Raw genomic sequence first — 27101 nt, 5'->3', positions numbered from 1 at the left:
ATGCCTTTTTTATCCCAACAAGTCATAATATCATACACAAACATGTTTGAATTATAAAAACTAACAAAAAAAATCAAAATCAAGTAAGAGGTACAAAAACATAAACTTAAAACAAATTATATATTCACACAACATGGATTCAAAATTGGTTTTCTGAACTAATTTTGTGCATGAACAAACCTAACAAACCCAGGGTAAAACATCCTTACTTTAACATGTATAGCTTCAGTTAAACAAAAACTAAAACAAGATTATATATAAAAAAAACAAACTTGAACAACTTTAATGTATCAAAAACATCAAAAAACTTCAAAACAAACATCATTAAATAAAAACACAGCAACAAAGAGATGAATACTACATTACTTATTGAGTATTCAAACCTTTTTTTTATGCTTATAAACATAAATATAAAATAAAAGTAAATAAAAAAACATCAAAAGCAGGCCATAAATTAACCATTTTTGGAACAGAAAAGTATACCTAGAATAACTACTTTCTTTTTGTTGAGCATTCAAACATCTTTTCTGTGCTTATAAACATAAATATAAAACAAAAGTAAATAAAAAAAACATCAAAAGCAGGCCACAAAGGACCTATATTTAGACCAGAAAAGTATACATAAAATAGCTACTCTCCTTTCATCCCTTTTGTTTTCTTTTGGAAATTTTTGCCACTTATAAACTTGCAAAGCTAAGAAGTCTTTCGTTTAGGCTCTTGGACCTCTACACTTATGTTTCTTATTGATATTTCTCTTCTTTTCCTTATATTTTCATTTTCTTTTTCTCTTGTCCTCTCTCTACCCTTTTCTCTTTCTCTAAACTTAGGGGGTATTTATAAGGTTTTGCGAGGTTTTTTGGAGGGTTTGAATTCATTTATGACCTCTTGATCTTGAAAGAAAGGTTTAAAGCCCTTGATATGAACTCATTGAGGAGCCTTTGTGTGCGAACACATGAAAACAAAATCATTTTTTGTATGATAGTTGCATTATCGGGGCTGACTGAATTGTCTATTTTCAAGGCATTTTCAGAGCAATTATGACATCATCGTTGCCTGAGAGCACCTGAAGTTGATAGAGGGGGTGCACATCTTTCATTTGGATCCATCATTGCTCAACTTAAAGATTTGTAACTTCACATTTATGCATTTGAAGTTGCTGATTGGATCAACCTGAAGTATAAAAATTGAGTGATGGCTAATGAGGGACAAGATGTTGAGGACTTATATGAAAAAATTGGGATGTAAACATCTAATTTCACGAAAATAGGTTTGTAGATGAGATGTTTCTCTTCTATTTAAAAAAAAATCTCATGCTATTTGGTGGTCTAGAACTCCATAACGAGCTCTTAGAAGGTGTCAACCTGATCATCGTGAACTATCAATGAAGAAATGAACAAAGGCTGAACGATGCGTCGTCTGGGTTAAACTCTATAAATTAAGATTTTTAATCTAGGAATTGCCAAAATTTCAATTTAGTCCATATTCTTTCAATTATGGCATATGCACTCTTAATTGACACAAAAACTTTTAATTGTATGCAATTTAACCCCCGCCAAACTCAATTATCAGCCCTTATGTTAGTCACCTTTTCCATTTTGATCATTGGTTTTGAATTTGTGCATTTTGATCCTCAATTGAACAACAAACTTTTTTATTTCTTCAATTTGACCCCTAATTTGGTCAATTTCAACCCCTATATTCATGTGTCTTTTTCAATTTGATCATTGGTTTTGAATTTCTTCAATCAAATCCCTAATTGTCCATCAAACTTCAATATTTATGCAATTAGGCCCCTGATTTGATCAAATTAACTCCTACAAAAATACAATTTGATCCCCATATTTTATTTTTTTTAATTAAAGCCTAAATTGACTTTAAAAATTAATTTTCTTGCAATTAAACACTCAATAAGTTCAAACAAACCTTGAAATATTCTAAATGAGTCATTTAATATCCAATTTTGAATTTTCCTCCTTAAATTGAATTTTCCTTGGTGATAAGGTCTTTATCAATCGAAAATACACTGTTGAATTTTTTAAATTTTGTATAATTGCTTTTTCTTAACCAATCTTTAACAATTTCTTGGATGTTCTAGTATACTCTTCTAACTTTTATATATATATATATATAAAAGTGAGAAGAGTATACTAGAACATCCAAGAAATTATATATATATATATATTCTTCCAACATATTTCGATTTTTTTTGTTTTTGTCTTTAATTGTTTTTATTTATGTGGGCCCAAAATGAGCAACATCAAAAGTGGAATATTTTGAAAAAGAAATGTTTGATCCCAAAAATAATAGTCTACCAGCAGAGCAACTTGACCTTATTAAAAAATCCCCAGCAATTATCTATAGGCAGTGGCTCTTGGCATCCACAAACTGTATTTACTTATATAGAATGCGGCCAATTTGGTCCTCACACCAAATCATTTCTTTGAAAATCTAGAGCCCATCACAGGAATCTGCTTTTCTTGTGTGTGTGTGTGTGTCTCTCTCTCTCTCTCTATATATATATATATATATTACTTCGATCATGAATATTTTCAACTTTAATATTAGTTTTCAATTCTGAACGTCTATATATTCACCTAATTATATGTGGATAAGATAATCAAGGAAATGATTCTAAAAAAGTGTGCCTTTCTGGTCAAGACATTAATCCTTTTCACATGAATGATGATCAAGGTTTCCATCCTGTTTCGGTCTGTTTGTATTTCCATTTCAAAAGTATTTTTGAAAAAAATTAAATTTTATTTTAATTTTTTATTAATATCAAATTAATATATTTTTAGTGTTTTCAAATCATTTTGACGTATTGATATCAAAAATAATTTTTAAAAATAAAAATATATTATTGGTATGCATTTTGACACGAAAAGTTATTTGAAAAGCAACCACAACTACACTAAATTTCGAGTTTCTATCTGTTTCTAGATATATTTTAAAAGTTTTTGAAATGAAAAAATATTAAATTAATGTTTTTTAAGTAATTTTTTTATATAGTTTTGATATACTAATATTAAAAATAAAAATTAATTTTTTATATTTAATATATAGCACCAAGCACGAAATAATAATCTTGAAGCAGCCAGTTTAATCTCCTTTCCATGAAACCTCCCTTCCTAGTCTCATTATAGATTTATGGGTAGGTTGGAATTATTAATCAAAGGATGCTTCTTCGAATGCTTTTCTTGACCATTTGTGATCTAAGCACATAAATTTTATATGGCCTTCCAAAATGTGATATCATAAACGTTGATAAAACATGAATTTTCCAGGAAAAATCATACTTTATTGCCGTCAACCCGAAAGAAATAAAGCAGCAATCAAACCAAACAATAACCCTTGATTGTTATTTTTCTTTTTGGTGTTCTAATGGAAGAATATGAAGATTTATAGTAATTCCCAATTGAATAAATGAGTTCACACGTGAAGTTGAATTGATTTTCCTTCTTTCTTTCTTTTTTTTTTTGTAATAAAGGTGTTGAACAAATGGTGTGTTTATATTTATAAAGGCAGATTGTTTCAAATGATATTTTATTAAATTTTAAATTATTTTTTTTATGTTTTTACATCGTTTTGATATGCTGATATTAAAAATATGCATTACTGAGCGAAAAATACTTTAAAAAACAATCATTAATACACTTATAAATACAAACACAAACACAATTAACTAGAAAATATTTGTATTAGTGTGAACAATAATTAAAATTTTATGTTTATTTTTCTTTATTATCTTGATACATCCAACTTGTTGCTCGGCAACCTATATATATATAAAACGTTTTAACTTCTTGACCGGGTCAAAGTTAGCACATGATGTGATGATATATGTGAACCACATACTTATCTAGGTAGACAATTATGTTAATTAATTTAAATTTAATTCTACCTGGGAAAATTATGAAATGTAAGAGAATGCTTGAACAAAGAAAAAGAGGAACATTTTATGAGACGACAATGGTTTTTGGGTGCCGATGAGTTTGATTGGACATATCATCACATGTAAGCAACAAAAATGAATGGATCTAACCATCTAGGTGGTGACCCAGTGGTACGAGCTTGGAACCAAGAGATTTGCTCCTTCTGTGGTCTCAGGTTCGAGTCCTGTGGTTACTCATATGATAGCTACTGGAGGCTTACATGGTCATTAACTTCAGGGCCCGTAGGATTAGTTGAGGTGCGCGCAAGCTGGCCCGGACACCCACGTTAAAGGCGACCCAGTGGTAAGAGCTTGGAACCAAGAGATTTGCTCCTTCTGTGGTCTCAGGTTCGAGCCCTGTGGTTGCTCATATGATGGCTACTGGAGGCTTACATGGTCGTTAACTTCAGGGGCCGTGGGATTAGTTGAGGTGCGCGCAAGCTGGCCCGGACACCCACGTTAAACTAAAAAAAAAAATAAACGGATCTCTACACGAAATATATGTATGGTCTTTATAATGAGCTCTTGGTTTCCAAAAAAAAAAAAAAAAATGTCGGTGAGGACGTGTTGTGTCCTATTTTACGATCGAGGCTATAACTTAATTTCCATGAATTTTTCATTTATCACTCATCAACGAAATTTTATTTCTTTTTTGGATTTTTAGAATTGATGAATTAAATGGTATTTTTATTTTTATTTTTACATTTTTTTCTCGTTGAATCAAACTTTTTCCTGCTATAATGTTTTTTTATAATAGCATCGGTTATACAAGTTGAATCCTATATGTAAGAATATATAAAATAATTTTTTTAATAAAAAAAGATTTTATTAGGGTTATAAAAGAAAAACCAATAAACTAATTGATAAAAGAGTTGTGATAATTGAAGTAGGAATCCATTTAATTATATATGCTATACAAATTAATTGGGTTAATGAGTTAATATTTAGACAATTTCTTATTTCAACTCATTTAGATTTAATATATAATAGGACATATGCATGGGCTTTCATGTGTTTAAAAATATTTTTTTATCATGTCGTTGAAAATATAAATGTATTTTTTTTATGATTATGATGCGTGTTTTTGTTAATAGTTTAGTTTAGTGATGATGATTTTTATTTTTTTTTACCTCTTGAATTTTTGATATTTTAACTTAATGTTTTTTTTGTTTTTAATAAAATATTTTAATCTTAATTTATTGAATATATTATATCTTTAATGTTATATTCAGATATTTAGTTTTGTTTTTTATATATAAAAAGCGAATGTCATCGCCCTATACGACTACGCAGGCCGTTGGAGTTGAACAAACGGTCGTAGTTGACGGTTGGTGCTGAGAGATTCCAACACACGAGGCAGCAATGAGAAGGTTATGAGTAGCTGACTCAGCATGACGTTGTCTAACTCGCAAGCTTACTTTTGTTTTTTCTTTAACAGTTTTAATTCGATTTAGCTTATGTAGATGAGATTAAGAAGGTGATTGACATTCAGGTTAAAATAGTATTTGTTTAAAATTTATTTTTTATATTTAAAATTATTTATTTTAGATTATTTAAATGTGTTGATATTAAAAATAAATTTTAAAAAATTAAAAAAATATTATTTTAATATATTTTTAAATAAAAAATGCTTTAAAAAATAACTAATACTAAATCTTTTCCCATCAAATCTCTTAAAGTAAATCATTAACATCAAAATTGACATATAACAAGAATTTGATCTTAATGATTTTAAAAATCATAATTATAAAATTTAATCATTCACTTGAGTTAATTCAAATTATTTTGTGGTTGAGTTAATCTAAATTATAAATTATTTTAAAAAAAGAAATTTCACTTACAAAAATAGTTTTGTTTTTTATAAAAAAAAAATATTAGTTTGAATTAAAAACCAATCTTAAATAAATTTCAAGGTACTAAATTAATTTGCAAAGCTAAACATAATTTTTGATAAAAACTAATGTATTTGCCGCCTAATCTAATTTTTAAGTTTTAAGTTTTAAAGAGTTAAAAATAATAATTATTAAATAATTGATGTTGCGGTTGAGTTAATTTTTTATTAAATTTTGATTTTTTTTAATATTTTTAAACTTTTTTATATGCTATACAAAATTAAAAATTTTTTTAAAAATATTAATTTAATATATTAAAAAAAACTTTTAAATTTTTTTTTTTTATCTTATCCTGACAAGAAACCTAGCCAGTAAACCAGGGTTTAAAGAGTTAAAGAATGTAGTTCACGTAAATTGACGCGCCTGGTCCTTAGGGCGTACAAGGTTATCAGCTGTCATCTTCTTCTTCTTCTTCTATTTTTTTTTTTTTTTGAGTTTAAAGGAAACAGAAACGACAATGACACTGTGCTTTTGTTATTTGTTATAAAGTCAGCCAGCTCTTCCGTTTCATAGAAAACTAAATTTAATGAACGTTGGGTTTCCTTTCGTGGACTTAATTTCCCAAGCTATACCATTAACTAGCAAAGTTCTTCTTCTCTATCTCTCTCTTACAGCTCAATACATCTTTCTCTCCCGGATAATCATGCTGTGTCTTTCTTGAGCTTTTCTTTTGTTCAGGTGAGTTTTCTTTTTGTTCTTTCATGATTTTTTCAGTTTCTTGATTTAATTTCTTGTTTGTTTTGATTTTTCTGTTCCTTTTGGTTATCTGTTTCTTGTGTTTATCTGATATGCTTCAGTTCGCTGATATTGCTTTCTTGTTGTATGAATTTTTAGTCATTTTTTCGTGATCTAACTCAACATTTCCAACTAACCCCAGTTACTTACGAGAGGGGGAAAGGTTGAAATAATTATAAGAGAAAAGAAGAAAGGGTAGGGAGGAAATCAGTTTTTGTGGAGATTATTAAATGAATGACACACAAAACATTAGCTGTAATAAAACTCGCAGGCCCCATCTTCACTTAATTTATATGGTACCCATTTTTCTTCTTTGATCTTTAATAGTCTCTGTCTAAGTATGATCTTAATAAAACTCGCTGCTATGTTTCTAGTATTGATAGTTTTTTTGTAGTCATTTCTGTTCTTCTCTTATGAACTTCTCTAAGTGTTGGGGGCTTTTAAAACTGTCCAAAGATTTATGTACACATATAATCGTTGCAAAAGCTTACTCAGTCTCTGGATCCTGTTTAATCGCTGTGGTATCTGGCTTAAGTACCTGAGGTTAATTGTTTTTCTGATAATTCAGGTTTATTGGTCTTGGAAGTTGTTTATATCAAGCACGTGACGGTTGATATAGAAGGGCTGTTCACCGGCAGATCAAACAGATATGACTTGTTTTTCTTTCTTATTTGGTCGACGGATAGATTCTCCGCAACAATTTGGTGTAGTTGAAGAAGGTAGATACAAAAAATGTGTGAATATGTGTGTTATACATGGACAGATTTAAATGTATCTTGTCAGGCGAAGCCTCTAGAGAGACTTGCTTTGATGGGGCCATAGCTTCCATATGCTTGAAATAAAGTTTTCCTCTTTCTACACATCTTTGTTTTTCTGTCAGCATGAAGGTTCTTATTAGTTTTTTTTCTGAACAGACCTTAGCCACGTTCATAATGTTAAATGCTATTCGTACAAGGAATTAAGAAATGCCACTGAAGATTTTAGCACTGCCAACAAAATTGGGGAGGGAGGTTTCGGTTCTGTATACAAGGTAACTGTATGATTGTTATTAGAATGCATGGTCAATGATATAACAGTAGTTTATATGGTACTTTTGTGTCTTTTAATTATGAATGGTACCTAAGAAATGATTGTGGATGTTCAGGGACGGCTCAAACATGGGGAAATAGCTGCTATAAAGGTTCTTTCAGCTGAGTCGAGACAAGGGGTGCCAGAATTCTTAGCAGAGATTAAAACAATGTCAGAGATAGAGCATGAAAATTTAGTGAAGTTATATGGCTGTTGTGCAGAAGGAAATCATAGAATTTTAGTTTACAACTACCTGGAGAACAATAGCCTTGCGCAAACTCTTCTAGGTAATTCTTGAATATCCTTCTTTTGAACGTCTTTATCAAGGCTGTTTTCAGTAGTTTAGACCTGGGAAAATAGTTCTGGCTTTTTGAACTTGGATTTCCAGGAATAAACTTGGTATTGGTAAACATATATGCATAGGCGTACAAATCCATATGATTTAAAGAAAGCTTGCTTTTATTCCCTGAATCAAATGGCATTTGAGGGCTCAAGTATCTATTCACTTTCAGGTGGAGGTCACAGTCACATTAATATCCAGTTTAGTTGGAGAACACGAACTAGGATTTGCATTGGGGTTGCAAGAGGGCTTGCCTTTCTTCATGATGAAGTAAAACCATGCATTGTCCACAGAGATATCAAAGCAAGCAATATTCTACTTGACAAGGACCTAACACCAAAAATTTCAGATTTTGGTCTGGCCAAGCTTATACCTGACCACATGACACATGTCAGTACACGTGTGGCTGGAACACTGTAAGTGTTTGCGATTTATTACATGTTTGAAGTTGAATATTTCATGTTCAACTTGTCATTGGATTTAAGATGTAGCGATGCTGTGCAAACAACGTATATGGAGGGGGGGGGGGGGGGGAATAAATTAAACCCATTTCGTTTTCCTTGAAAATGGAAAATGTACAATGGTTGGTGAGTTTGCATTTGCAACATCATACCCATTTTCCCACACTAAATACTTCTATGTCAATGAATTTAGTTTTCATACTACCTTTTACATTAAAGGTTATAGGAAATATTGATTTGGTTGAAATGATGCAAGGACTAACTATACTCCTTTAACATATATGGAACCATTGCAGTTTCCTTTTCACAATGTTAGCCTCCCCCCCCCCCCCCCAAAATCTTGATAAATTAGTTAATTCGCAGAGCCAAAATTCAGTTGTTGTCTTTCTTGTTTAGATTTCCAATACGCTGCCCTTTTATAAGCTTAGGATCTGTATGTAGCACTATTCAGCTTCTGTGAAGGGTCTTACTTTTAGTATGAATTATCTTTATAAGCTTAGCTGCTAAACTTTCCTCTCTGTTTGTTGCTTTAGAGGTTACCTGGCACCAGAGTATGCAATAAGGGGGCAATTGACACGGAAAGCAGATCTCTACAGTTTTGGCGTCCTCCTTGTGGAAATTGTTTGTGGCAGAAATAACACAAACACAAGATTACCTGTTGCAGAACAATACCTCTTAGAACGGGTATGAATCTCGAGTTCTTGCTGCCATGTTAGAAAATTGTAATTGAAATGTGAAATGTCAATGCTATTAGTTGATGGTGTGAGGATTATGGTGCTTGCTTTCATCAATCATTTTTCTTGGTATCCAACATTTACGTAGAGAATGCATTTACATAAATAACCAACAATCAGGATTAACTCACACTTGGGGCCACAAGCTGACTTGATAATTGGCTCTACTGTTGCAGGCTTGGGATCTTTATGAGCGAAGGGAGCTGGTTGCTCTGGTGGATACGGCATTAGATGGTGACTTTGATGCTGAGGAGGCTTGTAGGTTTCTAAAAATCGGTCTACTCTGCACCCAAGATAATCCAAAGCTTCGGCCTTCCATGTCTACCGTAGTCAGAATGCTGACTGGCCAGAAGGACCTTGATGAGAGTAAGATAATGAAGCCAGGCCTAATTTCTGATTTCATGGACCTCAAAGTACGAGCACCCTTCAACACCAAAGCATCTGCTACAACATCTTTTAATGCATTTTCTGGATCAGAGATGCTGGACAGTTCGATCTTGTCATCAGAAAACTCATCAACTGCAACTCCTACAACTTTGACTGGGTTATATGGTCGGAGCATTTGAACTTCTGGATTTCATGAACCTCAAAGTATGAGTACTCTCCAAGACTAAAGCATCTGCTACGACATCCTTTTAGGCATCTTGCAAATCAGAGATGCAGGAAATTTCGATCCTGTCATCACAAAACTCATCAAGCACGACCATGACGCTTTTACTGCGATGTATGATTGGAGCATTTGAACTTCAATGTGAGAAAAATTCCGATTGCATATATTTTATTCCATTTTTTTTATTTTCTTTTTCTAGGCTTGTAAATTTTATAACCATCCCTTATACACACAGGTACACAGTTTTGCTATTCTGTTGCAAATGGACAAATTCCTGTAATGTTAATAAATAATTGCACAAGGGTTTGGAATCTCCCTCTTTTTCTCTCTTCTCCTCGCTATCTCCCTCATTTACTTCCCTTCTCTCACTCAATTACACATTTGGTTTCTCTGTCTGATCCAATGTGATCAAGTTACCAAAAATCTTGAATTGTGAGCAATTTCATAACATTTTTTAATTCCAAATGAGTTGCATCTATGGTCCTAGATGTTTCACACTCCTTTGGAAATGATAGTTGATGATTGGGAAAGGGTGAAAAGAGAATTTGTTGAATAATGCATCTAGAATTGATAATTTGTTGACAAAGATTGCTCTTGAATGATAAAGGGAAAAATATTTTGATCATTCTCATTCTTAAATAAACAGCATGAAAGCAGCATCTTAAGTAAATGAGAAATTTATTGAAATTGAATATTATATGTACAAAATATTGAAAATTAGTGCAAAAAGGCTAACATTATGTGCTGCTTGTGCAAAATGTATCTTGATTTTTTCTTCCTTTGATGGGATGGGGGTTATTCTGACATTGACAGAACCTATGACAAGTCGCATGCTGCAAGGTAACTGCCTGTTACAAGCTTGAAAATTACACCCAAAACCCATCTGTCTTTTTTTGTTTAGACTCTAAAACCCAGCTCAATTCCTCAAATTTGGCTTTGCTGGAATCACCAAATCACATTCCATTGGTGAAACAGGTGATCTCGATCCAAACCAATCACCCCCACAACAGGGGAACAAAAGCACAGTTCCATTTGGTTGCAATGGGAATTCATTCAAGTTGATGTTCTTCGCCATTGCTTCTTCCCTTTCTTTTGGGGCAACTTAAAAGGACTCCAACTCTTTCTACGTTTGGAGGTCTCACAAAAACGGCCAAAAGCCTGCTGAAGCCTCACCTCAAATTCTTCTTCCTTCTCATCCATCATTTCAGCATCCAAATCCCATGGATATTTGCTTGAGTTGGACCATTTTGTCTTCTCCAAGCCAACCATGTTTACATGGAAGCTTGGCCTATGGGTGTTGGGCCTGCATAGCATCCCCTGTAAAGAGTTTTAATGATTTAGAATATTGGATTATAACTGATAATCTGATTATAATTAATTCAGTCAACGTACATGTTATAGGCACCACTGATGCGACTGCCATGAGGAATTGAAAGATCCGGTCATCAATCATTTCCATTAATGAAGATAGGAAATAATGAAATTAACCGAAAGTCTACAGTATGAGAAAATGGTTTGAAATAATGCCGACAAGGCAAGGTACTCTTTGCTGGATCATAGGATCTTCTAATCTGACTATCTCCCAGGTGGGAATCTAACAAAGAGGAAAGAGCAGCAAGCGGCTGATTTTTTGCCATGTCTAATTGCTCTCTCTTTAATTTTCAGAAAGCATATCAGAGAAATTAAAACCAGCTATCTCAAAAAATCCATTACCCTAGGATTTGGATTCAACAGTTTTGTTTTTATCGAGGCTATTTGATGCTGCCTACACAGGCAGTTAGAAAATTCAGTAATTTTCCTGCAAAGAGATATACTTTCTAGCAATTTAGGAATAACAAGATTTAGGTTTCTCTTTCCTAGTAAAAATTAAAAAAGTTATACATTTCTTATTTAAGAGCCCAAGTCTATGGTTAGTAGTATGCTTTTATCCTTTCAATTTCTGCATGAAAATATATTATGAATGAAGTGCAGCCCCTAGATCAATATATTTCACAGCCGTAACCCTAAAACAGCCGTCTACAACTTCCACTAAAGTTGTCCTGCACCCTAATTAATGTCTTATATAGCCCCAAGTTCAGATTGGCAAATTAGCTTGGAACTGTAAATTTCACAGATCAGAACCACCGTGGTCATTACCACAACTGATTTTGTAGTCATTAATTGTAATACTTCTTTTTTTCTACTCAGCAAGGTTCAAATGGCATATTGAAAAGAAACAAAATCAGCGCATGCCCATGGAAAAAGAACTACAGACCTGGCAAATAGCCCATTCTGATACATCAAAGATTTTGCTCTCACCACAAACAAATGCACGCGGAATTTCCATCTAAAAAACAGGAACTGAAAATGCTTAGCATAATGAATAGTTGACAGATGGCAGATCACCAAAAGCACATTCACAAGATAAGATCAGATGACTCTGTCGAATTATCAGACATATTTACTGAAACACAGATGAAATAATGAGTAATCACAAGGAACGTTCAGATCACCAAAACCACATTCACAAAATAAGATCACATGATTTTGAAGAATTAACGGACATGCTTACTGAAACATAGATGAAATAATGAGTAATCACGAGGAATGTACCTTCTGAGGCTTGTCAAAGATCAATGAGCCTTTATATTCAACCCATCCATCTCCATCCTTGGCTTGATGATATTGGCGGCAATCCTGAAGCAAAAATTAATTCTAATTTATAAATTTAGAAAGATGAAATACAGAGTTGGAAAGAGAATCAGAAAACCAACCTGGCACCATCTTGCCTTGGCCTTATTCCTATTAGTACACACCCATATATGTGAATTGCCACACTTGGTGCAATGTATCCACCTCGATTCCTCAGAGCAGTAATCTGAATTATCCTGCTTATAACAGTAATAAGATTAGAAAATGTCGCAATCAGTGATATTATTTATTATCAGTGATTTAACTCAGAATCATATGAATCAGTTCAGCATTCAGCTGCACATAACTGCCATACATAGCATGTGGGCTTGGACTTAGGAGGCAGGTTTCCCAGATTAAACACACCTATTACTACTTTGACCGATCTTACAATGCCTTGCCATTTTACAACTAATGCAAGCTCATGATCCTAGAGTTCACAATTTAATTATTTGATCTCCATTCTACCTCAGAAATAAACAACCTACAAAAGTGCCAAGTGAAACATAAAAATCCTTGTAAACGATACTTTCAAGTTTGTAATAAATTGCACCTCAATTGATGCTTTCTCAAACAAAAACACATATCATTATCCTCTGGTTCCATCGAAGTGTAGTCCTGGGGTGGAAATCTGGATAAGCCTACTTTCACCATTTTGCAAGAAGTAACCGCTCTCAGGAATCAAACTTGAACCCACAATGGCAGCAAGTCAAAGATAAGCCATTGCACCAAGCAATGACTCCCCAGACATGAAAAGACAGTATTCACAACTCATTGCACATGATAAAAATGCATCAATGAACTGTGAACATGAAAACAAGATTCCATGTGGGGAACACTAACAGTCAGTCTCCACAAATGGTTGTTTTATTCTTTTACTTCTTTTTTTCTTTTAGTCAGGAATTTCACATCAATGATAATTGGAGAACAAAAAATTCCAAATATTGACCACAAGGCTGAAAAATACATCGGCAAGCAATACCACATAAATTACCTGACGTGAAGTACTATGGGATTTCTCGCATACACTCCTACTCCTAGATTCTTCCTTTCTCAATTGCTCATCATAGTCCCTCTTCTTCACAGAATCAGACAAAACCTGGACATTGTATCATTGTGGTCAGTCAATAGGACACAAATCAACACATTCTTAAATTTGTTATGTTTCATCTCCCCTAACTTTCTTGAGAGAGAGAGAGAGAGAGGACAGAGAAGGATGCTTACCTCATAAGCACATTGAAGTTTCTTAAATGATTCACTTGCTAAAGGGCTTCCCATATTTTTATCAGGATGGACAAGCATGGCCTGCATATTTTAAAGGATAAAGAGAAAATCAGAAACCCCATTCACTCATCCCCCCTACCTTTTCTTTTCCCATGGGGCAAGGGGGTAATGTTACATTCACACAAACATAATAGATTTATACATCAAGAACAACCTGACACCACTCCACAACATAAATATTAGGAGACGGAACTAGATTTTAAAAATACAAGGGCTAGCATGAAAACAAGAGGGACCTGAAAACATATATTTTTCTTTTGGAGGGTGGGATTGGAGGGAAAATGTACTAACAGGATGATTTAAGACTTCCTCAAAGCTTGGGCAGGGCATAAGCTAGTTCCACCCATGCACAGCAATTCAAATATCTCATTGGCATTTTAACCAGCCATGAACACAACCATGCAAAATCAACAAGCAGCTTTCTTGGCCAATCAAGGGACAGGTCCCTGGCATGCCTGATATGAATTCTATGAAATATTAAGTAACAAAAAATGACGGGTTATTGTACCGCCCCTAACTTTTCTCTCTTGCAAGCCTTTTTACTGCAAGCTGAACATAATGGTTTTTGTGATACATTAAGAGTCCTAATGTAGTATTCTGATATTTAGGTTCTTTTTGTTTACTGTGACCATTTTAGATACCTGGTGAGATTGTTTTGGTATCTCATTTACTTGCACAGAACAATCAATAAGATGCAAAACTTTTGAGAAATGATCCAACCAGATCAACTTTCCCAAACACTTTCGCATCTCAGAGTGAGAACACTAGAACAAATCAATTAAAATGGTTACTAGTATTTCAGTTTAGAACAAAAGTGGAACTTGCCTTTTTCCGGTATTCCTTCTTCAAAATTGCAACATCAATTCGCTTGTGGCGAGGAAATCCCAGTGCTTCATAATGACCTCCACTATCTAATATTCTTTTCATCTCATCAGCTGAGCTTGTTTCTTCTTCTACAACTACTTTTCTAGCAGAAGACTCTTTTTGGTTATTCACAACAGACGCGCTTGCAGCTGGTTTGCTAGATGATTTGCATGACTGCACCTTCTCAGATTCATCAGCAGGAATCGAGAATTCACATTCCTCAGAAAAAAACTCATCTTCCAGAACTGTTTCAGTTTCCTTGTGTTCTTCAAATTGGGTGCTTTCCCTGACATTATCACACCATTGAAGCAGGAAATTTAAAATATCGTTTGAGAAAAATGTTAGGTTTATTGATAGGAAAACACCATGCCATCCAACTCGAACTTTCACACAATAAATAGCATATATAGTCGCCATTAAGACTACTAGCCGTGCATGATTTTGAGAGAACAAATAACCTGTAATTTCATAAAAAACAGAATTAGATTCCCCGAAAGTTCTACAGATATATAGAATTTGAAAAAAAGAGCATCTACTTGCACTAGTAACTAAACTTACCTCCAACTATAAATAATGTTCCAGTTATCAAAAAGTTAGCATACATCCATAAAATTAAAATAGCAAACAGTCCTACAATAAAAAGTCCAGGAGTGTAGCCCAAATACTGAACAGCAGCTCCCGCAGCTCCCTGAAATGTTGAAGCCACCGTCAGTGGCATTTAATGAAATTTCAATTTTAAAATATTCACTTGAATTATAATCCCTGACAAAGCCAATGTATCTATAGACCCTGTTGATTTCTAGAATTATAATCCCTGACAAAGCCAATGTATCTATAGACCCTGTTGATTTCTAGAAATCCTATCAACTCAAACAACTTTATAGTGATATTTTCATAATAAGCTTTAATAAGTTTGAGATCCACGATTATAAATGAACACAAATGCTAATGGTCAAAATTGCAAATGCATGGAAGCAATCGAAAGGCTGAAAGTGGTCCAATAAGAAGGTTGCAAACATAAAATACACAAACACAGCGTTAAGATCTATCATTTTCCCCCAAGAAAGGAAAAAAAAAAAGAAAAAAAAAAAGAAGGATTGTGGGCTAATTTAGAACTAAATGATGTAGCAGTTCTCAGCAACAGCAGTTCCCAGTAGTATGTCATCAGCATATTTAGCGCAAGAAAGATTTATTAAGTAATGGTTTTTAAGAGGGGCAGCTAAAGGGCCAGGTGTCTCTCAGACCAGATAGCTAATATCATCTCCCCGACCAACTCTATCAGCAGGCCCTTTCTTTGCAATGGACGTGGACCAATGAGAAGGTTGTAAACATAAAACATCACCAAAGCATTAAGCTTTACCATTCTCTCCCAAGAGAATAAATGAATTTCGCACAAATTAGAACCATACGACATCAGGAGCTTCAGACACTAAACCTATGAACATAAATTTCCAATAACTCTACAATTTGGATTATAATTTCTCACTATTTGCTGAATACAATGTCTAGAATTTCTAAGGATTGTGGACTTCCAGAAAGGAGATCACAGTTCTTATCAGTCTGGGAACTGCTGGTTTATCTATAACTACAATTTTAAATTTATTACTTGTTATCTCCATTATTTGCACAAAAACCTCTCTAAGACTTCAATTTAACAAGTAATTATTATTTTTTAACCGAGTATTGAGAACTGTGCTTAAACTTAAATTTTTTCTTCTATAATCTCTCTTCTTCTGGTGAATTTCAGTCTTTAAGAGTTCTGAATACTGCATCACTGGAGTTGCTTGCCAAATTGGTGATTTGGCAAGTATGTTGGATTCATGGTCAAGTTCTCAGCCTTTTCAGGATCCAGTTCATTAATGCTAATTTCGTTTCATGTAAAACCCATGAGAGCTTATACCATATTTGTCCACAGACTAGCTCCACGATTGGTATCATCAGAGCAGACAGTCCATAACTTCGCATTACACAAAAACTAAATTGATCTCCACGTTGTCATGAACGATTTTAATCGCCCTCCACCTGACTTTCAAGTTTAATTACCCACAACTAGAATATGCCACAAATAAATGTGAACACCATAAATTCAACTCAAACATTGATGAATCAGAAATGCAGATTCAAAACAATCGGATCACAAAAATAAGGGGAAAAACAAAAAAACCAAGAAGAAATGATAGCGACATGATCAGAATAAGAATCAGGTGCATACAACAAGAAAAGTTAAATGGCTAAAAATAAGAAAACATACCATACAAAGTAGTACATAAAGCAAGGAAGACATTGAAGTGAGACTAAGAAAGCAACTCCACATTATAAGAAGCAAAGCCGCCGAACCCAATTTGATAACTGAATTAAAACCCCTCACAACACAATCTTTCCAATAAATCAACAACAAACGCATCAATCTTCCAAATCTTGCACATCCATTGCACACCATAGGCCAATGCCTCTCTATAAACATACCAATCTTGTCCCGCCAACACCCCACTGTAGTTTTCGCCCGCCAATAGGCATGTTTCTGCGTTTGCAGCCATTTCCGCCCACGCTTAACCAGCCCAATATCCTCCATTATCAAACTAGTAACTATATAACCAACTCCACAAAGAAACAAATAAACACAACCCACAACTTAAACAAGCATCTAGATCTTCACTACAGTCTGTTCATATCTCCATTGATATTACCTCAACATCCTCTACCCCTCACACAATGCGAAGCTAAAAAATAAATGCTATCCATAGTGAGAGAGGCTTGATCTACCAAAACTACCAAAAAGCAGCCTCGATCAGGGAAGCTTCACAGGTTTCTTGAGGTTGCAAATAGAAATCAGTGAATTGAAGGTTCTCCTTTTAGCAGTGAGAGTTGAAAAGGAGAGAGACCCTCATGAGAAAACACTAAAATCCATCACGTTCAACACTAAATTTTGCTTCACATGATCGTTTTCAAAAAAGCAAGAAGAACCCGAATTATTCTCCTCCTTTATTTTTGACACTAATGTCTTTATCTGTCTCCTCTCTCTTAAGACTGAACATAACTTAATAAGGCTAAAGAGAAAGAAAAAAAAAAGAGCTAGAAGTTAACAGTAACTGTATTGGGGTGTCATAAGAAAGCCAATTAGATCCCAAAAACTTTGAAAATAGCTAGAAAGATTCAGACTTTAGTAAGAAGAAGAAGAAGAAACAACAACTAGGTACAGCTGGGTTTGGTGAGGTTCACATGATAGAGGGCTAAAAGCTAAGAAAAGACCACAAAAATGGGTTTACGGCAAGACATGGTAAAATGGGTTTCTTTAAAAGAACGATTCGCAAGAGAGGATAAACATCTTTTGGCTTTGGTGGTGAAGAGAGACAAGAGAACCCTAAACTTTTTACCAAGTGCAGAGAAAGCTCGTGAAAGGAGAGACACTGAGCTCCAAAAGGTCTGGTTTTTTTTATTATTATTACAGTGGAGAAAGAAAGAGCGCTGGTCGAGGATGACAGAATTTACTTTTGGCTTTGTGTCGTGGAGTTGGATGAGCGTTGCATTGCATAACAATGATGATTCAGTGGGACCAACTTTGAGTTCTTCTTTTTGGGTTAATGCCTTAATGGTTAATAATTGCTTATGCTTTCAATTTTAGTAGAATGCATCCGTTTCCATGATTGTTGTTGTGGTAACAACTAACATCAGCAGCTCTGTTTTCTTAAAAATATTTTAATCATAGAGAGAGAAGATGATAAAACATATTAGTATGAAAATCATGTAATTTAAATTTATCCTAAGACACATGAATTTACTAAAATCTTCGATAAAACAGATTATAGAAAGAAATACAAATACTTTGTGCTTTTTTATGTAGTTTATTTTATTGTTTGAATTTTAAGTTATTTAAAATAATGATTTAGAGAATTCACTATTCATGAGACAACAAACACTACATTAATTTTCTGTGATTTTTTTTTTATGATTAATAGGATATTTGAAAGTATAATTCAATTGTGCTTTTAAAAGTTTTAAATTTTGTTTTTAAATTAATTTTTTTTAAGGTTTTGAATTGTTTTAATATATTTGTGTTAAAAATAATTTTTTAAAAAAATATTATTTTAATATATTTATAATAAAAAAAAATCTTAAAAAACGCATACCGTTGTAATAACACTCCCAACAGGTGAAGCAAAAACTTAAAAAAGGGAATCATGAGAAATAGTTCAACTAGTCAGGTTTTAGGTTTGCTCCTCAATGGTTATGAGTTTGAGTCCCCTCAGGGTCAATAGAGGTTTACATAATTGTTAATTTCAGGGTCCGTAAGATTAATCGAGGTATGTACAAGCTGGTCCCATATCTAAGTTAATCATTAAAAAAAAAAAATTGAAGAGAACTTATGTATGATATTGGCACACAACTCACAAGGTTCGGAGGCTATCCATAACAAATATCTCGTGCATGACCAGCCAAGTAGCCACCAGCCAGACTAGTTCAGTTGGCTAAATGGGTGTATCAGCTTTCAGGCGGTGGACCATAAGAAAGGATAAATGAGGCCGGAGTATCTAGGATATCACCACAGGCAGAACCCTTTCGGCACCTATATCCACTCTATGTTTTCTCGCCATAGAAACAGTAGAGCAAGATGGCCAATACTGCAAACTGTCCAATAAATGGTTCAACATATCCTACCATGCGCATGAAATTTGGTGAGAGTTGAGTAGCCATGGTCCACCGGGGCAGAGAGCCAGGAGACCTAAATCCCACAGGATATAAAAATCCTGCATCCAACAGTGAGCAACTGAGCGTAGGTGCCTCAGCCCTCTTAATCTCTTAACAATTTACTTTGTGGGTAGGTTAACCATTTTCAAAGGCAAGGAAAGCCAGGTGGAATGGTTGGTGTAGAAAACCTAGCAGAACCGATTGGAAATGGTTAGCACAGTGAGCCAATTTGAATTGGTTGGTGCAGAGAGCTAATCACAACATGGACAGGTGGGAAGGGCAAATGGAAAGGGACAGTAAAGTAGAAGATGAAGAGAAATGGATAAAGCATTATAGCAGTACTCGTCATAAAATACTATCAGCTCGGGAAGGGTTTTTTTTTCTTTTCCTGCATATGCCTCAGAGCCTTTGGGTCTGCTGCCAGTATGGTTTAATATTATTCTGAGCATGAACCTAATATAAGATAGATAAGACTAATTAACAACGTTCCTAGTTGATTTGGGCCTTGTATGCATGAACAATCCTCCATGGAGTAGAAGCACACACTAGGAGGCACCACCCTTTTCTGCTTGGCAAATTCTTTGACAGGATAGCCTCTCCCCCTGCAGGTTTTCTTCATGTCTGGGGTGACAGCAACATGATCCAGATACAGTAAGCTTAGCGTATGTGAGAAGTCAAAGAATTATCGACATTTTACGCAATAACCCCAGAATTTATTATTGTCCTCGATAGAACACATCCTTCTCGGACAATGGAACATGCCATCTGAAGAAACCAATCAAGGGTGATTTTCTTAGAAAGGTAATTTATCCTTGGAAAATTGATTCTCTACTCCATATCTTGTCCACACTTGCTGAGGAATTACAAGGCCTGGTTCTTCAATTATTTGCTATGCGTGGATGTTCTATATATAAATGGATGGTCATGTCAAAACTGGCAGATTTTCTCTTGATATTAGTGATCTTTGAAAGTAATTTAAAAGAAGGATCATTCTCCTGCTTCATGCCACATAACCTGGTTTGGGTGGAGAATTGATTAAATGTCCAAATACGAAACCACCATGCATGAACCTGGAGACTAATGAAACAGGCTTCTATTGGGCCAAGAAACTAGGCAACATTTAAACCTGTCAGCAGTACTATGGAAGACTAAAAATTCCTTGGAAATGAAACTCATCAATAACTCTCTATGAATCCCGATGAGTCCTCATTCTGGGGGTGAGGGAAGTTGCCTGATCAGGCCTCCTGATTATATATTCATGCCAGGAGAAAAGGTTAAAGGTCATATATAGAACTGGCCATTTTCATCAAGGTCAAATATATATAGAAATGGATAGTTTAGAGAGCCACTTGGAAATGCTTAATATAGATGATAACAAGGAAGAGAAATGGATAAAGCATTATAGCAGCACTCAGAAAATGCTTCTAGTTGGAGATGGTGATTTTTCTTTTGCTGTTTGCTTGGCTGAAGCCTTTGGCTCTGCTACTAACATTGTTGCCACTTCTCTGTACTCTGAAGGTAACAATATTTCACCTGTCTCCGTATACATTTGTCTAATATTTGTTGGATTCAATCTGATTGATCCTGTACTTACAAAATTAAGAGATGATGAGGCTCAAGTACAGTGGAGCTGCATCCAACTTGAGAGAACTGGAGGAACTAGGATGCACTGTTATGCACGGAGTAAATGCACATACCATGAACAGTCATCCTCTTCTCACCCATAAATTGTTTGGCAGGATAGTCTATAATTTTCCTCAAGCAGCTCTCAAAAGGAGTGAAGCAAACATTCGCCAAATTGAGTAAGTTGAGCTACAACTTCTAATATATTGCCTTATGTGATCATTTGGGATTTTTCTCTTGTTCTTGAAGAAGAAGTGCAGGAATAAAACTGTTGAGACCTGTCTACTCTCCTGTTTCTTTTTATTTTTGATATTTTACACTAAGGCCTACCTTGTTCTCTTTGGAATAGACCTTCTTTCCTGGTAGCTCACAAAAACTAGAAATTTAAAAGCAATCCTGGACTTCCCTATGTGACCAAGGATTGACCTTGTTGGTTAAGTAGCTACAAGATTAATTGTGCATTGGCAAGTTATTTGAGTTTTGATTTGTGAACGATAAGTGAAATGCTATGTTGAATTCTGTCTTTAGAAGTCATCGAAGGTTGGTGAAGGGCTTCTTTAAGAGTGCAAGTGACATGATGGAAGAGAATGGAGAAGTTCATGTGACTCACAAGACTCCAGATCCATATAGCAAGTGGGAAATTGAGAAACTAGCAGAAGAAGCTGGGCTGTTCCTGGTTGAAAAAGTTAAGTTCAGAAAATCTGATTACCCAGGATATGAAAATAAAAGAGGATCTGGGTCTAGAGCTGATGAGAGTTTTCCTCCTGGAAACTGCTGTACCTTCAAATTTGGAAAGAGTACCAGTCTTTGACACTGAGCAACTGTGTCATTATATCCTCTCTCTGTAAGAAGACTTGTGGAATGAAAATGATGTAATCTTTTCTTTTCCTGTGTTATTAAAGAGTAATCTAGGTGTAGAGAAAATAAAGGCATTTGACAGCTGCCCCAATTAAAAAAAAAAATAAACATTAGAACCCAGTGAAGGCAACTTCCAGCACAAAGACACACACACACACAAAAGAACACAAATACAGAAAAAAAAAATGAGATTAAGAAAAAGGAAAACCAGGACACAAAACCATAAAACCTAGCCCAAACCGACAATAAAATGCCTACAACACACAAACCACCTCAAACATGAGCAAGCAAGCATGCACTAATTACAAATAAATCTTCAGCTTCATCCAAAGGGGGTGCTTGATCAGATCTCTATATGTTCATGCTAGAAGAAGAGGTCTGGATGTTACTCAAAATAGAACAGGCCATCTTCCAAGCAAGGTATGTAGGTCAAACAAGAATGGGTAGTTTAGAAAGCCAAATGTAAACTGGTGTCTTGGTGCAATTACAAAAGATGGTGAGGCTAAAGTGTTGCAGAGCTGACTTAAGAGAGCTGGAGGAACTTGGATGCACCGTGACAAGTAAATGCACGTACATTGAACAAGCATCCTATTCTCAATCACAAATTGTTTGACAGGATAACTCAACCGGAGTGTAGCAAATATTAGCCCAATCGAGTAAAGTTCAACTAGAAAAAGTAATGTACCTTCATTAATAAGTCATTGGGGGTTACCTCAAAAAATAGTGAATGGAAGGAACCAGACACCTTAGACTTTAGAACAACGCACATTAGAAGTTTTTTGACTTGAGTTCCAAGTTAAAGGTGCTAATTAGTATGTTTGCATCTTTTTTTGGAATCATCAGAGGGTGGTGAAGGGATTCTTGGTAAGTACATTTGAGGATAGCTAAATATCCATATAGCAAGGGGGAAATTGAGAAATTTACAGAGGATGTTGGGATGATTTTGCGTCCCTCTTGTGCTAACCTCTTTCTCTAAGTTGGCTCCTTAATTTGCCTTAATTAGTCTCTCCTTGCGGCAAGGAAGCTGCAACTATATGCCTTGCCAAACAAATAGAGAAGCTCATTATTTATGAGCCAGATAAGCACATATTCGGAAGGAGTACTGACTGATCTCTAATTGTTAATGAACATATCTTGCATGGAATAAATATAAGAATACAGTGTAATATATAAAGTTGAGAATAGTTCATCCACCACAAGGCTTAGGCTGCAAGGGAGGGGAGTGTTGGTGAACGTGCTAACACGGTATAAAGTTAATGGTGTGGCTATCTTCTCCGACGCTCTTCGCACAGCCCTAGGCTTGAGTCTTCTGTTTAGAACCCACTTTTGTTTGTTTGAACATGTGACACCGATATCTTCCTTTCTTGTGGGGATATCGAACCCGAAATATTATTTATGCACGCATATGATCATAGACGATGGAGGATAACCCAAACAATTGACAGATTAAGTTTTAACTTATGTTTTTTGTTTTAATTTATATGAATTTTTAGTTGAGGTTTATTAATTTGGCTTTATTTATTGAGTTTGATTTAATTATTGTTGAGTATTTTATTTAGTGGATCATAAACCCAATCGCTTGTTCTAGTTAAAGTTTTAGTATTAATACTCTATTTTTATAAATATTAAACAGTTTTGATGATTAATAATAATATTACAGACTTTGCATATTTTGAATTCCCTTTCTTTTTTTCTTTGCTTTCTCTTTTCAATTTCTTTTTTAAAAACTTCTTCTTCTTCTTTTTGTTTTAATTTTTATTATTTATTGTTTCGCATTACTTTCATTGATGTATCTATCACTTTTCTTTCTTCTATCCCTTTCCTTTCATCTAAGGTCTATTTCTATTTGTACTGCACCATTCATAGCAGAACAACAAGGCAACCCACTTTTGCCTTTTCTTCTCTTGCTTCCCTCCCTTTCTTTGACAAGGGTCTGCCTCTATTCAGCTCTCAAGGCTCCTATTGGTGTTTCCTGCTGATTTGATTCCATAAATTGACGAGGAGTGGTATCATTGCATACGAAGTATTGAGATGTAAACTTCCATGAAAAAGTATCACTCATGGCCCTTTGGCATAATGGCTTAGAGATTCCTTCCGCATAGCAAAGACTCTCCATTTACTTTTCATCTCTTGTTGCTTAATCTCGCTGATTATTCCTTTATTCTCAAAACTTCCCTTCATTGTATCTCTTTTATTGCATACCACAAAGCACAGAAACTCTAAACAAAATCTTTTAGTGCCATATAGAAATGGATGAATTGGAGAGCCAAGTGAAAATGCTTAGTATAAATAATAAAGAAGTGAAATGGATGAAGCATTATAGCAGTTGTCATAAAATACTACTGGTAGGAGAAGGTGATTTTTCTTTTGCTGCTTGCTTGGGCAAAGCCTTTGGTTCTGCTGTAAACATGGTAGCCACTTCTCTCTACTCCAAAGGTAATTTTTTCTATAGTCAATATGATCTGTTATTGGTTGGATATATTCTGATTGATCTTGTAATTACAAATAAATAAAAGAGACCATGATGCTGAAGTATTCGAAATCTGCAACAAACTTAACTGAGCTGGAGGATCTTGGATGCACCATAATTCATGAAGTAGATGTACATAATATGAGAAAGCATCCTCTCCTGAAACAGAAATTGTTCGACCGGATAGTCTTTAATTTCCCAGCTACTGCTCTAAAATGGAGTGAATCAAACGTTCGCCAAATCGAGTAAGTTCAGCTAAGACGATTCATGCTACATTTCGCCTTATGCCCTTCGATTTTATTTTATTTTCTGTTCTTAAGGTGTAGGTGACAGGATTTGAGCTTGTGAACCCCTCTTTTTCCATCTTCTTAATAATGCAATATTGACAAGTCTTTTTAGGTTTAGGTTTCAGTTTAAATAGAGAGTGCTAATGACATGCATTCCTATTACTCTCTTTAGGAAACATCAGAGATTGGTGAAGGGCTTCCTAAGGAGTTGCCATGATATGTTAGAAGAGAATGGAGAAGTTCACGTGACACACAAGATCAAAGAACCATATTGTAAGTGGGAGATTGAGAAATTAGCAGAGGATGTTGGGCTGTACTTGGTTGAGAAAGTTTGGTTCAGAAGATCTGAATATCCAGGATACGGTAATAAAAGAGGATCTGGTGCTAGAGCTGATGAGACTTTTCCTGCTGGAAACAGCTATACCTTCAAATTTTCCAGGGCTACCTGACACAGAGCAATCCCTTTGTAAATCAACACTCTTATTCCTCAAATCATTATGCTTTAACTTTTTTCTTTGGCATTAATTGATGCATAGGCATTTCCAACCCACCAAGACAGGCACACAAACCCAAATTCCTGCCCCTGTCACTAAGTGGCAATAACTATTTTAAATGTATTATTATGAGAGATTACTGATACCATATATACAATCATGGCTGAAATCCAAATGATCTGGTCAGAACATGCCTGCATGATGTGCTCCTGTAATTGTTACTATATATATACAAAGTAATTATCAAACATCTTGTTGCTATCTAGCCTGCTGAATGATAGACTCCATGACAGGGTGATCCTTAAAGTTAATGATAGACTCTACAGAATCATCATCTGTAGATTGGAACTCACTGGCAAAACTTTAATGCTATGAAGAAAGAAGATATTAATCAACATGCAGCAAAGAGACCAAAGCTGCCATTGTTTGCAGATCCAAGCTGTCCAAACTCAGCCAAAAGGCTGCTTCATCATTGCTATTGATTCAATAAGAGAACAAAAGCACAAAGTCTCATATTTACAATAGAAATTAAGAACATCCTCATTAGTATCTTTCAGGAACCATGACATGCCATCTCTGAAATGAATTTTGGATCTAGTACAAACTGCGAATTAGCGTGACAACTGCATTCTATGTGGGGCAAGTGAACTATTTTCTTGGACTTTTTCTTTGACAGCTATGCAATTCTGGGCAGTCAGCATATATATTTCAGGATTTCTATGGATAGAGCTTCCATTATCAGATGAATTGCCGATATCTTCAGTAATAATATCAAATTTTCGTATAGCTGAAAGAAGATCCACTAACAATGTTGGACCAACATCGTTAACATCCCTAAAGACATGCGCCTTTGTCTCACTTATATATAGTAACTCCCCTTAGCCTTGCACATGTTAATAATACATTTGCACAAATTTCTGGCTTCACCAATAGTTAGTCTTTCCAGTGCTTTTCAAAAACATTCTGAAGTTACTGATCAGAGACATTATATCATGCACGGCTTGGATGGCCGGATCCTGCATGCAAAATATATGATCATGTTATAGAGAGCTGACAGGGACGAATTAGTTTCTTGGAGTGTCTGAATGTTTGAAAAATATCTGGCTAGTAGTATATTCATGATAGAAGAAGAGCTACTTGAAAGTTGAATTAAAGGCAAGTATAATATATAGAAGACTGGCCATTCTTGAGAGAAAAAAATGGATGGTTTAGAGGGTCAAATGGAAGGGCTTAGTCTATATAATAAAAAAAGGAGAAATGGATAAAACATTACAGTAGCTGTCATAAGATACTTCTAGTGGGAGAAAGTGATTATTCTTTTGCTGTTTGCTTGGCTAAAGCCTTTGGTTCTGCCACTAACATTGTTGTCGCTGATCTCTACCCGATCTGAAGGTAATATATTTTTTCAACAGCCTAGATGCTAGATATATTAATATCATTTGTTGGATCATGGATGCATTCTAACTGGTTTCATTACAAATAATAGATACCATAATACGAAAGTACAACCTGAGAGCTGAAAGAAACTTAAGAGAGCTTGAGGAGCTTGAATGGTGTAAACGCACATACCATGAACAAGGACCCGCTTCTCAGTTGGAAATTATTTGACAGGACAGAGTTTAATTTTCCCCAAACTGCTCTTATATGGATTGAAGAAAACATTCGCCAAATTGAGTAAGTTCATCTAGAACCACTTGGCTCATTAAATTCTCATTAGATAGTTATTTGAAATTAAGGAATAAGTGATGATTGCACATTTTCTATTTCTATCTTTAGGAGTCGTCAAAAGGTTGGTGAAGGGCTTCTTGAAGAGTACACATGATACATTGGAAGAGAATGAAGAAATTCATGTGATCCACAAGACCACGTATCCATATAAGAAGTGGGAAATTGAGAAATCAGCTGAGGATGCTGGGCTGTTCTTGGTTAAGAAAGTTAATTTCAGAGTTTCTGATTATCCAGGATACGAAAATAAAATTGGACAGGCTCTTGTGCTGATGAGACTTTTGTTGTTGGGAACTGTTGTATCTTCAAATTTGCCTGGATTACAATTGCTTGACATAATAAATCATGCACCGAAGGCCTGACTATGTT

General features: G+C 34.7%; 4 protein-coding genes across 6 annotated transcripts; 3 read left to right on the top strand and 1 right to left on the bottom strand.

The window, feature by feature from the left end:
* Nucleotides 1–6233: 6233 nt before the first annotated feature.
* Nucleotides 6234–10084, top strand: LOC7470969 (cold-responsive protein kinase 1). 2 transcript variants are annotated; one of them, XR_002984635.2, is made up of 8 exons: nucleotides 6234–6501; nucleotides 7127–7277; nucleotides 7473–7588; nucleotides 7703–7913; nucleotides 8139–8382; nucleotides 8961–9111; nucleotides 9338–9912; nucleotides 10007–10084. XR_002984635.2 is itself a non-coding variant. In XM_002317578.4 (7 exons), exons 2-7 carry the CDS (start codon nucleotides 7208–7210, stop codon nucleotides 9725–9727), a joined length of 1182 nt encoding a protein of 393 aa, XP_002317614.2. In that variant the 5' UTR covers nucleotides 6234–6501; nucleotides 7127–7207; the 3' UTR covers nucleotides 9728–10084. The 2 variants fall into 2 exon arrangements, 1 of the variants encoding a protein (XP_002317614.2); XM_002317578.4 differs by having other exon boundaries at nucleotides 9338–10084.
* Nucleotides 10085–10432: 348 nt separating this feature from the next.
* LOC7482989 (uncharacterized) lies at nucleotides 10433–18101 on the bottom strand. 2 transcript variants are annotated; one of them, XM_006377793.3, is made up of 9 exons: nucleotides 16841–18100; nucleotides 15148–15277; nucleotides 14551–15047; nucleotides 13666–13746; nucleotides 13436–13540; nucleotides 12525–12638; nucleotides 12364–12447; nucleotides 12026–12097; nucleotides 10433–11088 (listed from the first exon to the last, which is right to left on the bottom strand). In XM_006377793.3, exons 1-9 carry the CDS (start codon nucleotides 17159–17161, stop codon nucleotides 10825–10827), a joined length of 1668 nt encoding a protein of 555 aa, XP_006377855.2. In that variant the 5' UTR covers nucleotides 17162–18100; the 3' UTR covers nucleotides 10433–10824. The 2 variants fall into 2 exon arrangements, with proteins under 2 accessions (XP_006377855.2, XP_024467624.1); XM_024611856.2 differs by lacking the exon at nucleotides 12026–12097 and having other exon boundaries at nucleotides 16841–18101.
* Nucleotides 18102–18995: 894 nt separating this feature from the next.
* Nucleotides 18996–21784, top strand: LOC7454455 (heavy metal-associated isoprenylated plant protein 41). The gene is made up of 2 exons (XM_024581110.2): nucleotides 18996–21077; nucleotides 21427–21784. Exons 1-2 carry the CDS (start codon nucleotides 20881–20883, stop codon nucleotides 21707–21709), a joined length of 480 nt encoding a protein of 159 aa, XP_024436878.1. The 5' UTR covers nucleotides 18996–20880; the 3' UTR covers nucleotides 21710–21784.
* Nucleotides 21785–23609: 1825 nt separating this feature from the next.
* On the top strand, nucleotides 23610–25255 carry LOC7454454 (uncharacterized protein At4g26485). Its single transcript, XM_002317576.3, has 3 exons — nucleotides 23610–24192; nucleotides 24273–24471; nucleotides 24686–25255. The coding sequence occupies exons 1-3, from the start codon at nucleotides 24006–24008 to the stop codon at nucleotides 24960–24962; spliced, it is 663 nt and encodes a 220-aa protein (XP_002317612.1). The 5' UTR covers nucleotides 23610–24005; the 3' UTR covers nucleotides 24963–25255.
* The last annotated feature ends 1846 nt before the right edge of the window (nucleotides 25256–27101 follow it).

Source organism: Populus trichocarpa, chromosome 11 (assembly GCF_000002775.5).
Source record: "Populus trichocarpa isolate Nisqually-1 chromosome 11, P.trichocarpa_v4.1, whole genome shotgun sequence".
Taxonomy (NCBI): Eukaryota; Viridiplantae; Streptophyta; class Magnoliopsida; order Malpighiales; family Salicaceae; genus Populus; species Populus trichocarpa.
This window is presented reverse-complemented; position numbering and strand designations above follow the sequence as displayed.

Bases quoted from the DNA above. Each gene is read 5' to 3' on its own strand.
- LOC7470969 (XM_002317578.4), top strand. From the start codon at position 7,208: ATGACTTGTTTTTCTTTCTTATTTGGTCGACGGATAGATTCTCCGCAA. The intron at 7,589-7,702 runs GTAACTGTATGA...GTGGATGTTCAG, and splicing joins GTTTCGGTTCTGTATACAAG to GGACGGCTCAAACATGGGGA. The intron at 8,383-8,960 runs GTAAGTGTTTGC...TTGTTGCTTTAG, and splicing joins ACACGTGTGGCTGGAACACT to AGGTTACCTGGCACCAGAGT.
- LOC7482989 (XM_006377793.3), bottom strand. From the start codon at position 17,161: ATGGAGGATATTGGGCTGGTTAAGCGTGGGCGGAAATGGCTGCAAACG. The intron at 15,278-16,840 runs GTATGTTTTCTT...TCAACATTTCAG, and splicing joins TTTATGTACTACTTTGTATG to GGAGCTGCGGGAGCTGCTGT. The intron at 13,541-13,665 runs GTAAGCATCCTT...TACAATGTCCAG, and splicing joins AACTTCAATGTGCTTATGAG to GTTTTGTCTGATTCTGTGAA.
- LOC7454455 (XM_024581110.2), top strand. From the start codon at position 20,881: ATGATGAGGCTCAAGTACAGTGGAGCTGCATCCAACTTGAGAGAACTG. The intron at 21,078-21,426 runs GTAAGTTGAGCT...TTCTGTCTTTAG, and splicing joins GCAAACATTCGCCAAATTGA to AAGTCATCGAAGGTTGGTGA.
- LOC7454454 (XM_002317576.3), top strand. From the start codon at position 24,006: ATGGATGAATTGGAGAGCCAAGTGAAAATGCTTAGTATAAATAATAAA. The intron at 24,193-24,272 runs GTAATTTTTTCT...AATAAATAAAAG, and splicing joins CACTTCTCTCTACTCCAAAG to AGACCATGATGCTGAAGTAT. The intron at 24,472-24,685 runs GTAAGTTCAGCT...TACTCTCTTTAG, and splicing joins TCAAACGTTCGCCAAATCGA to GAAACATCAGAGATTGGTGA.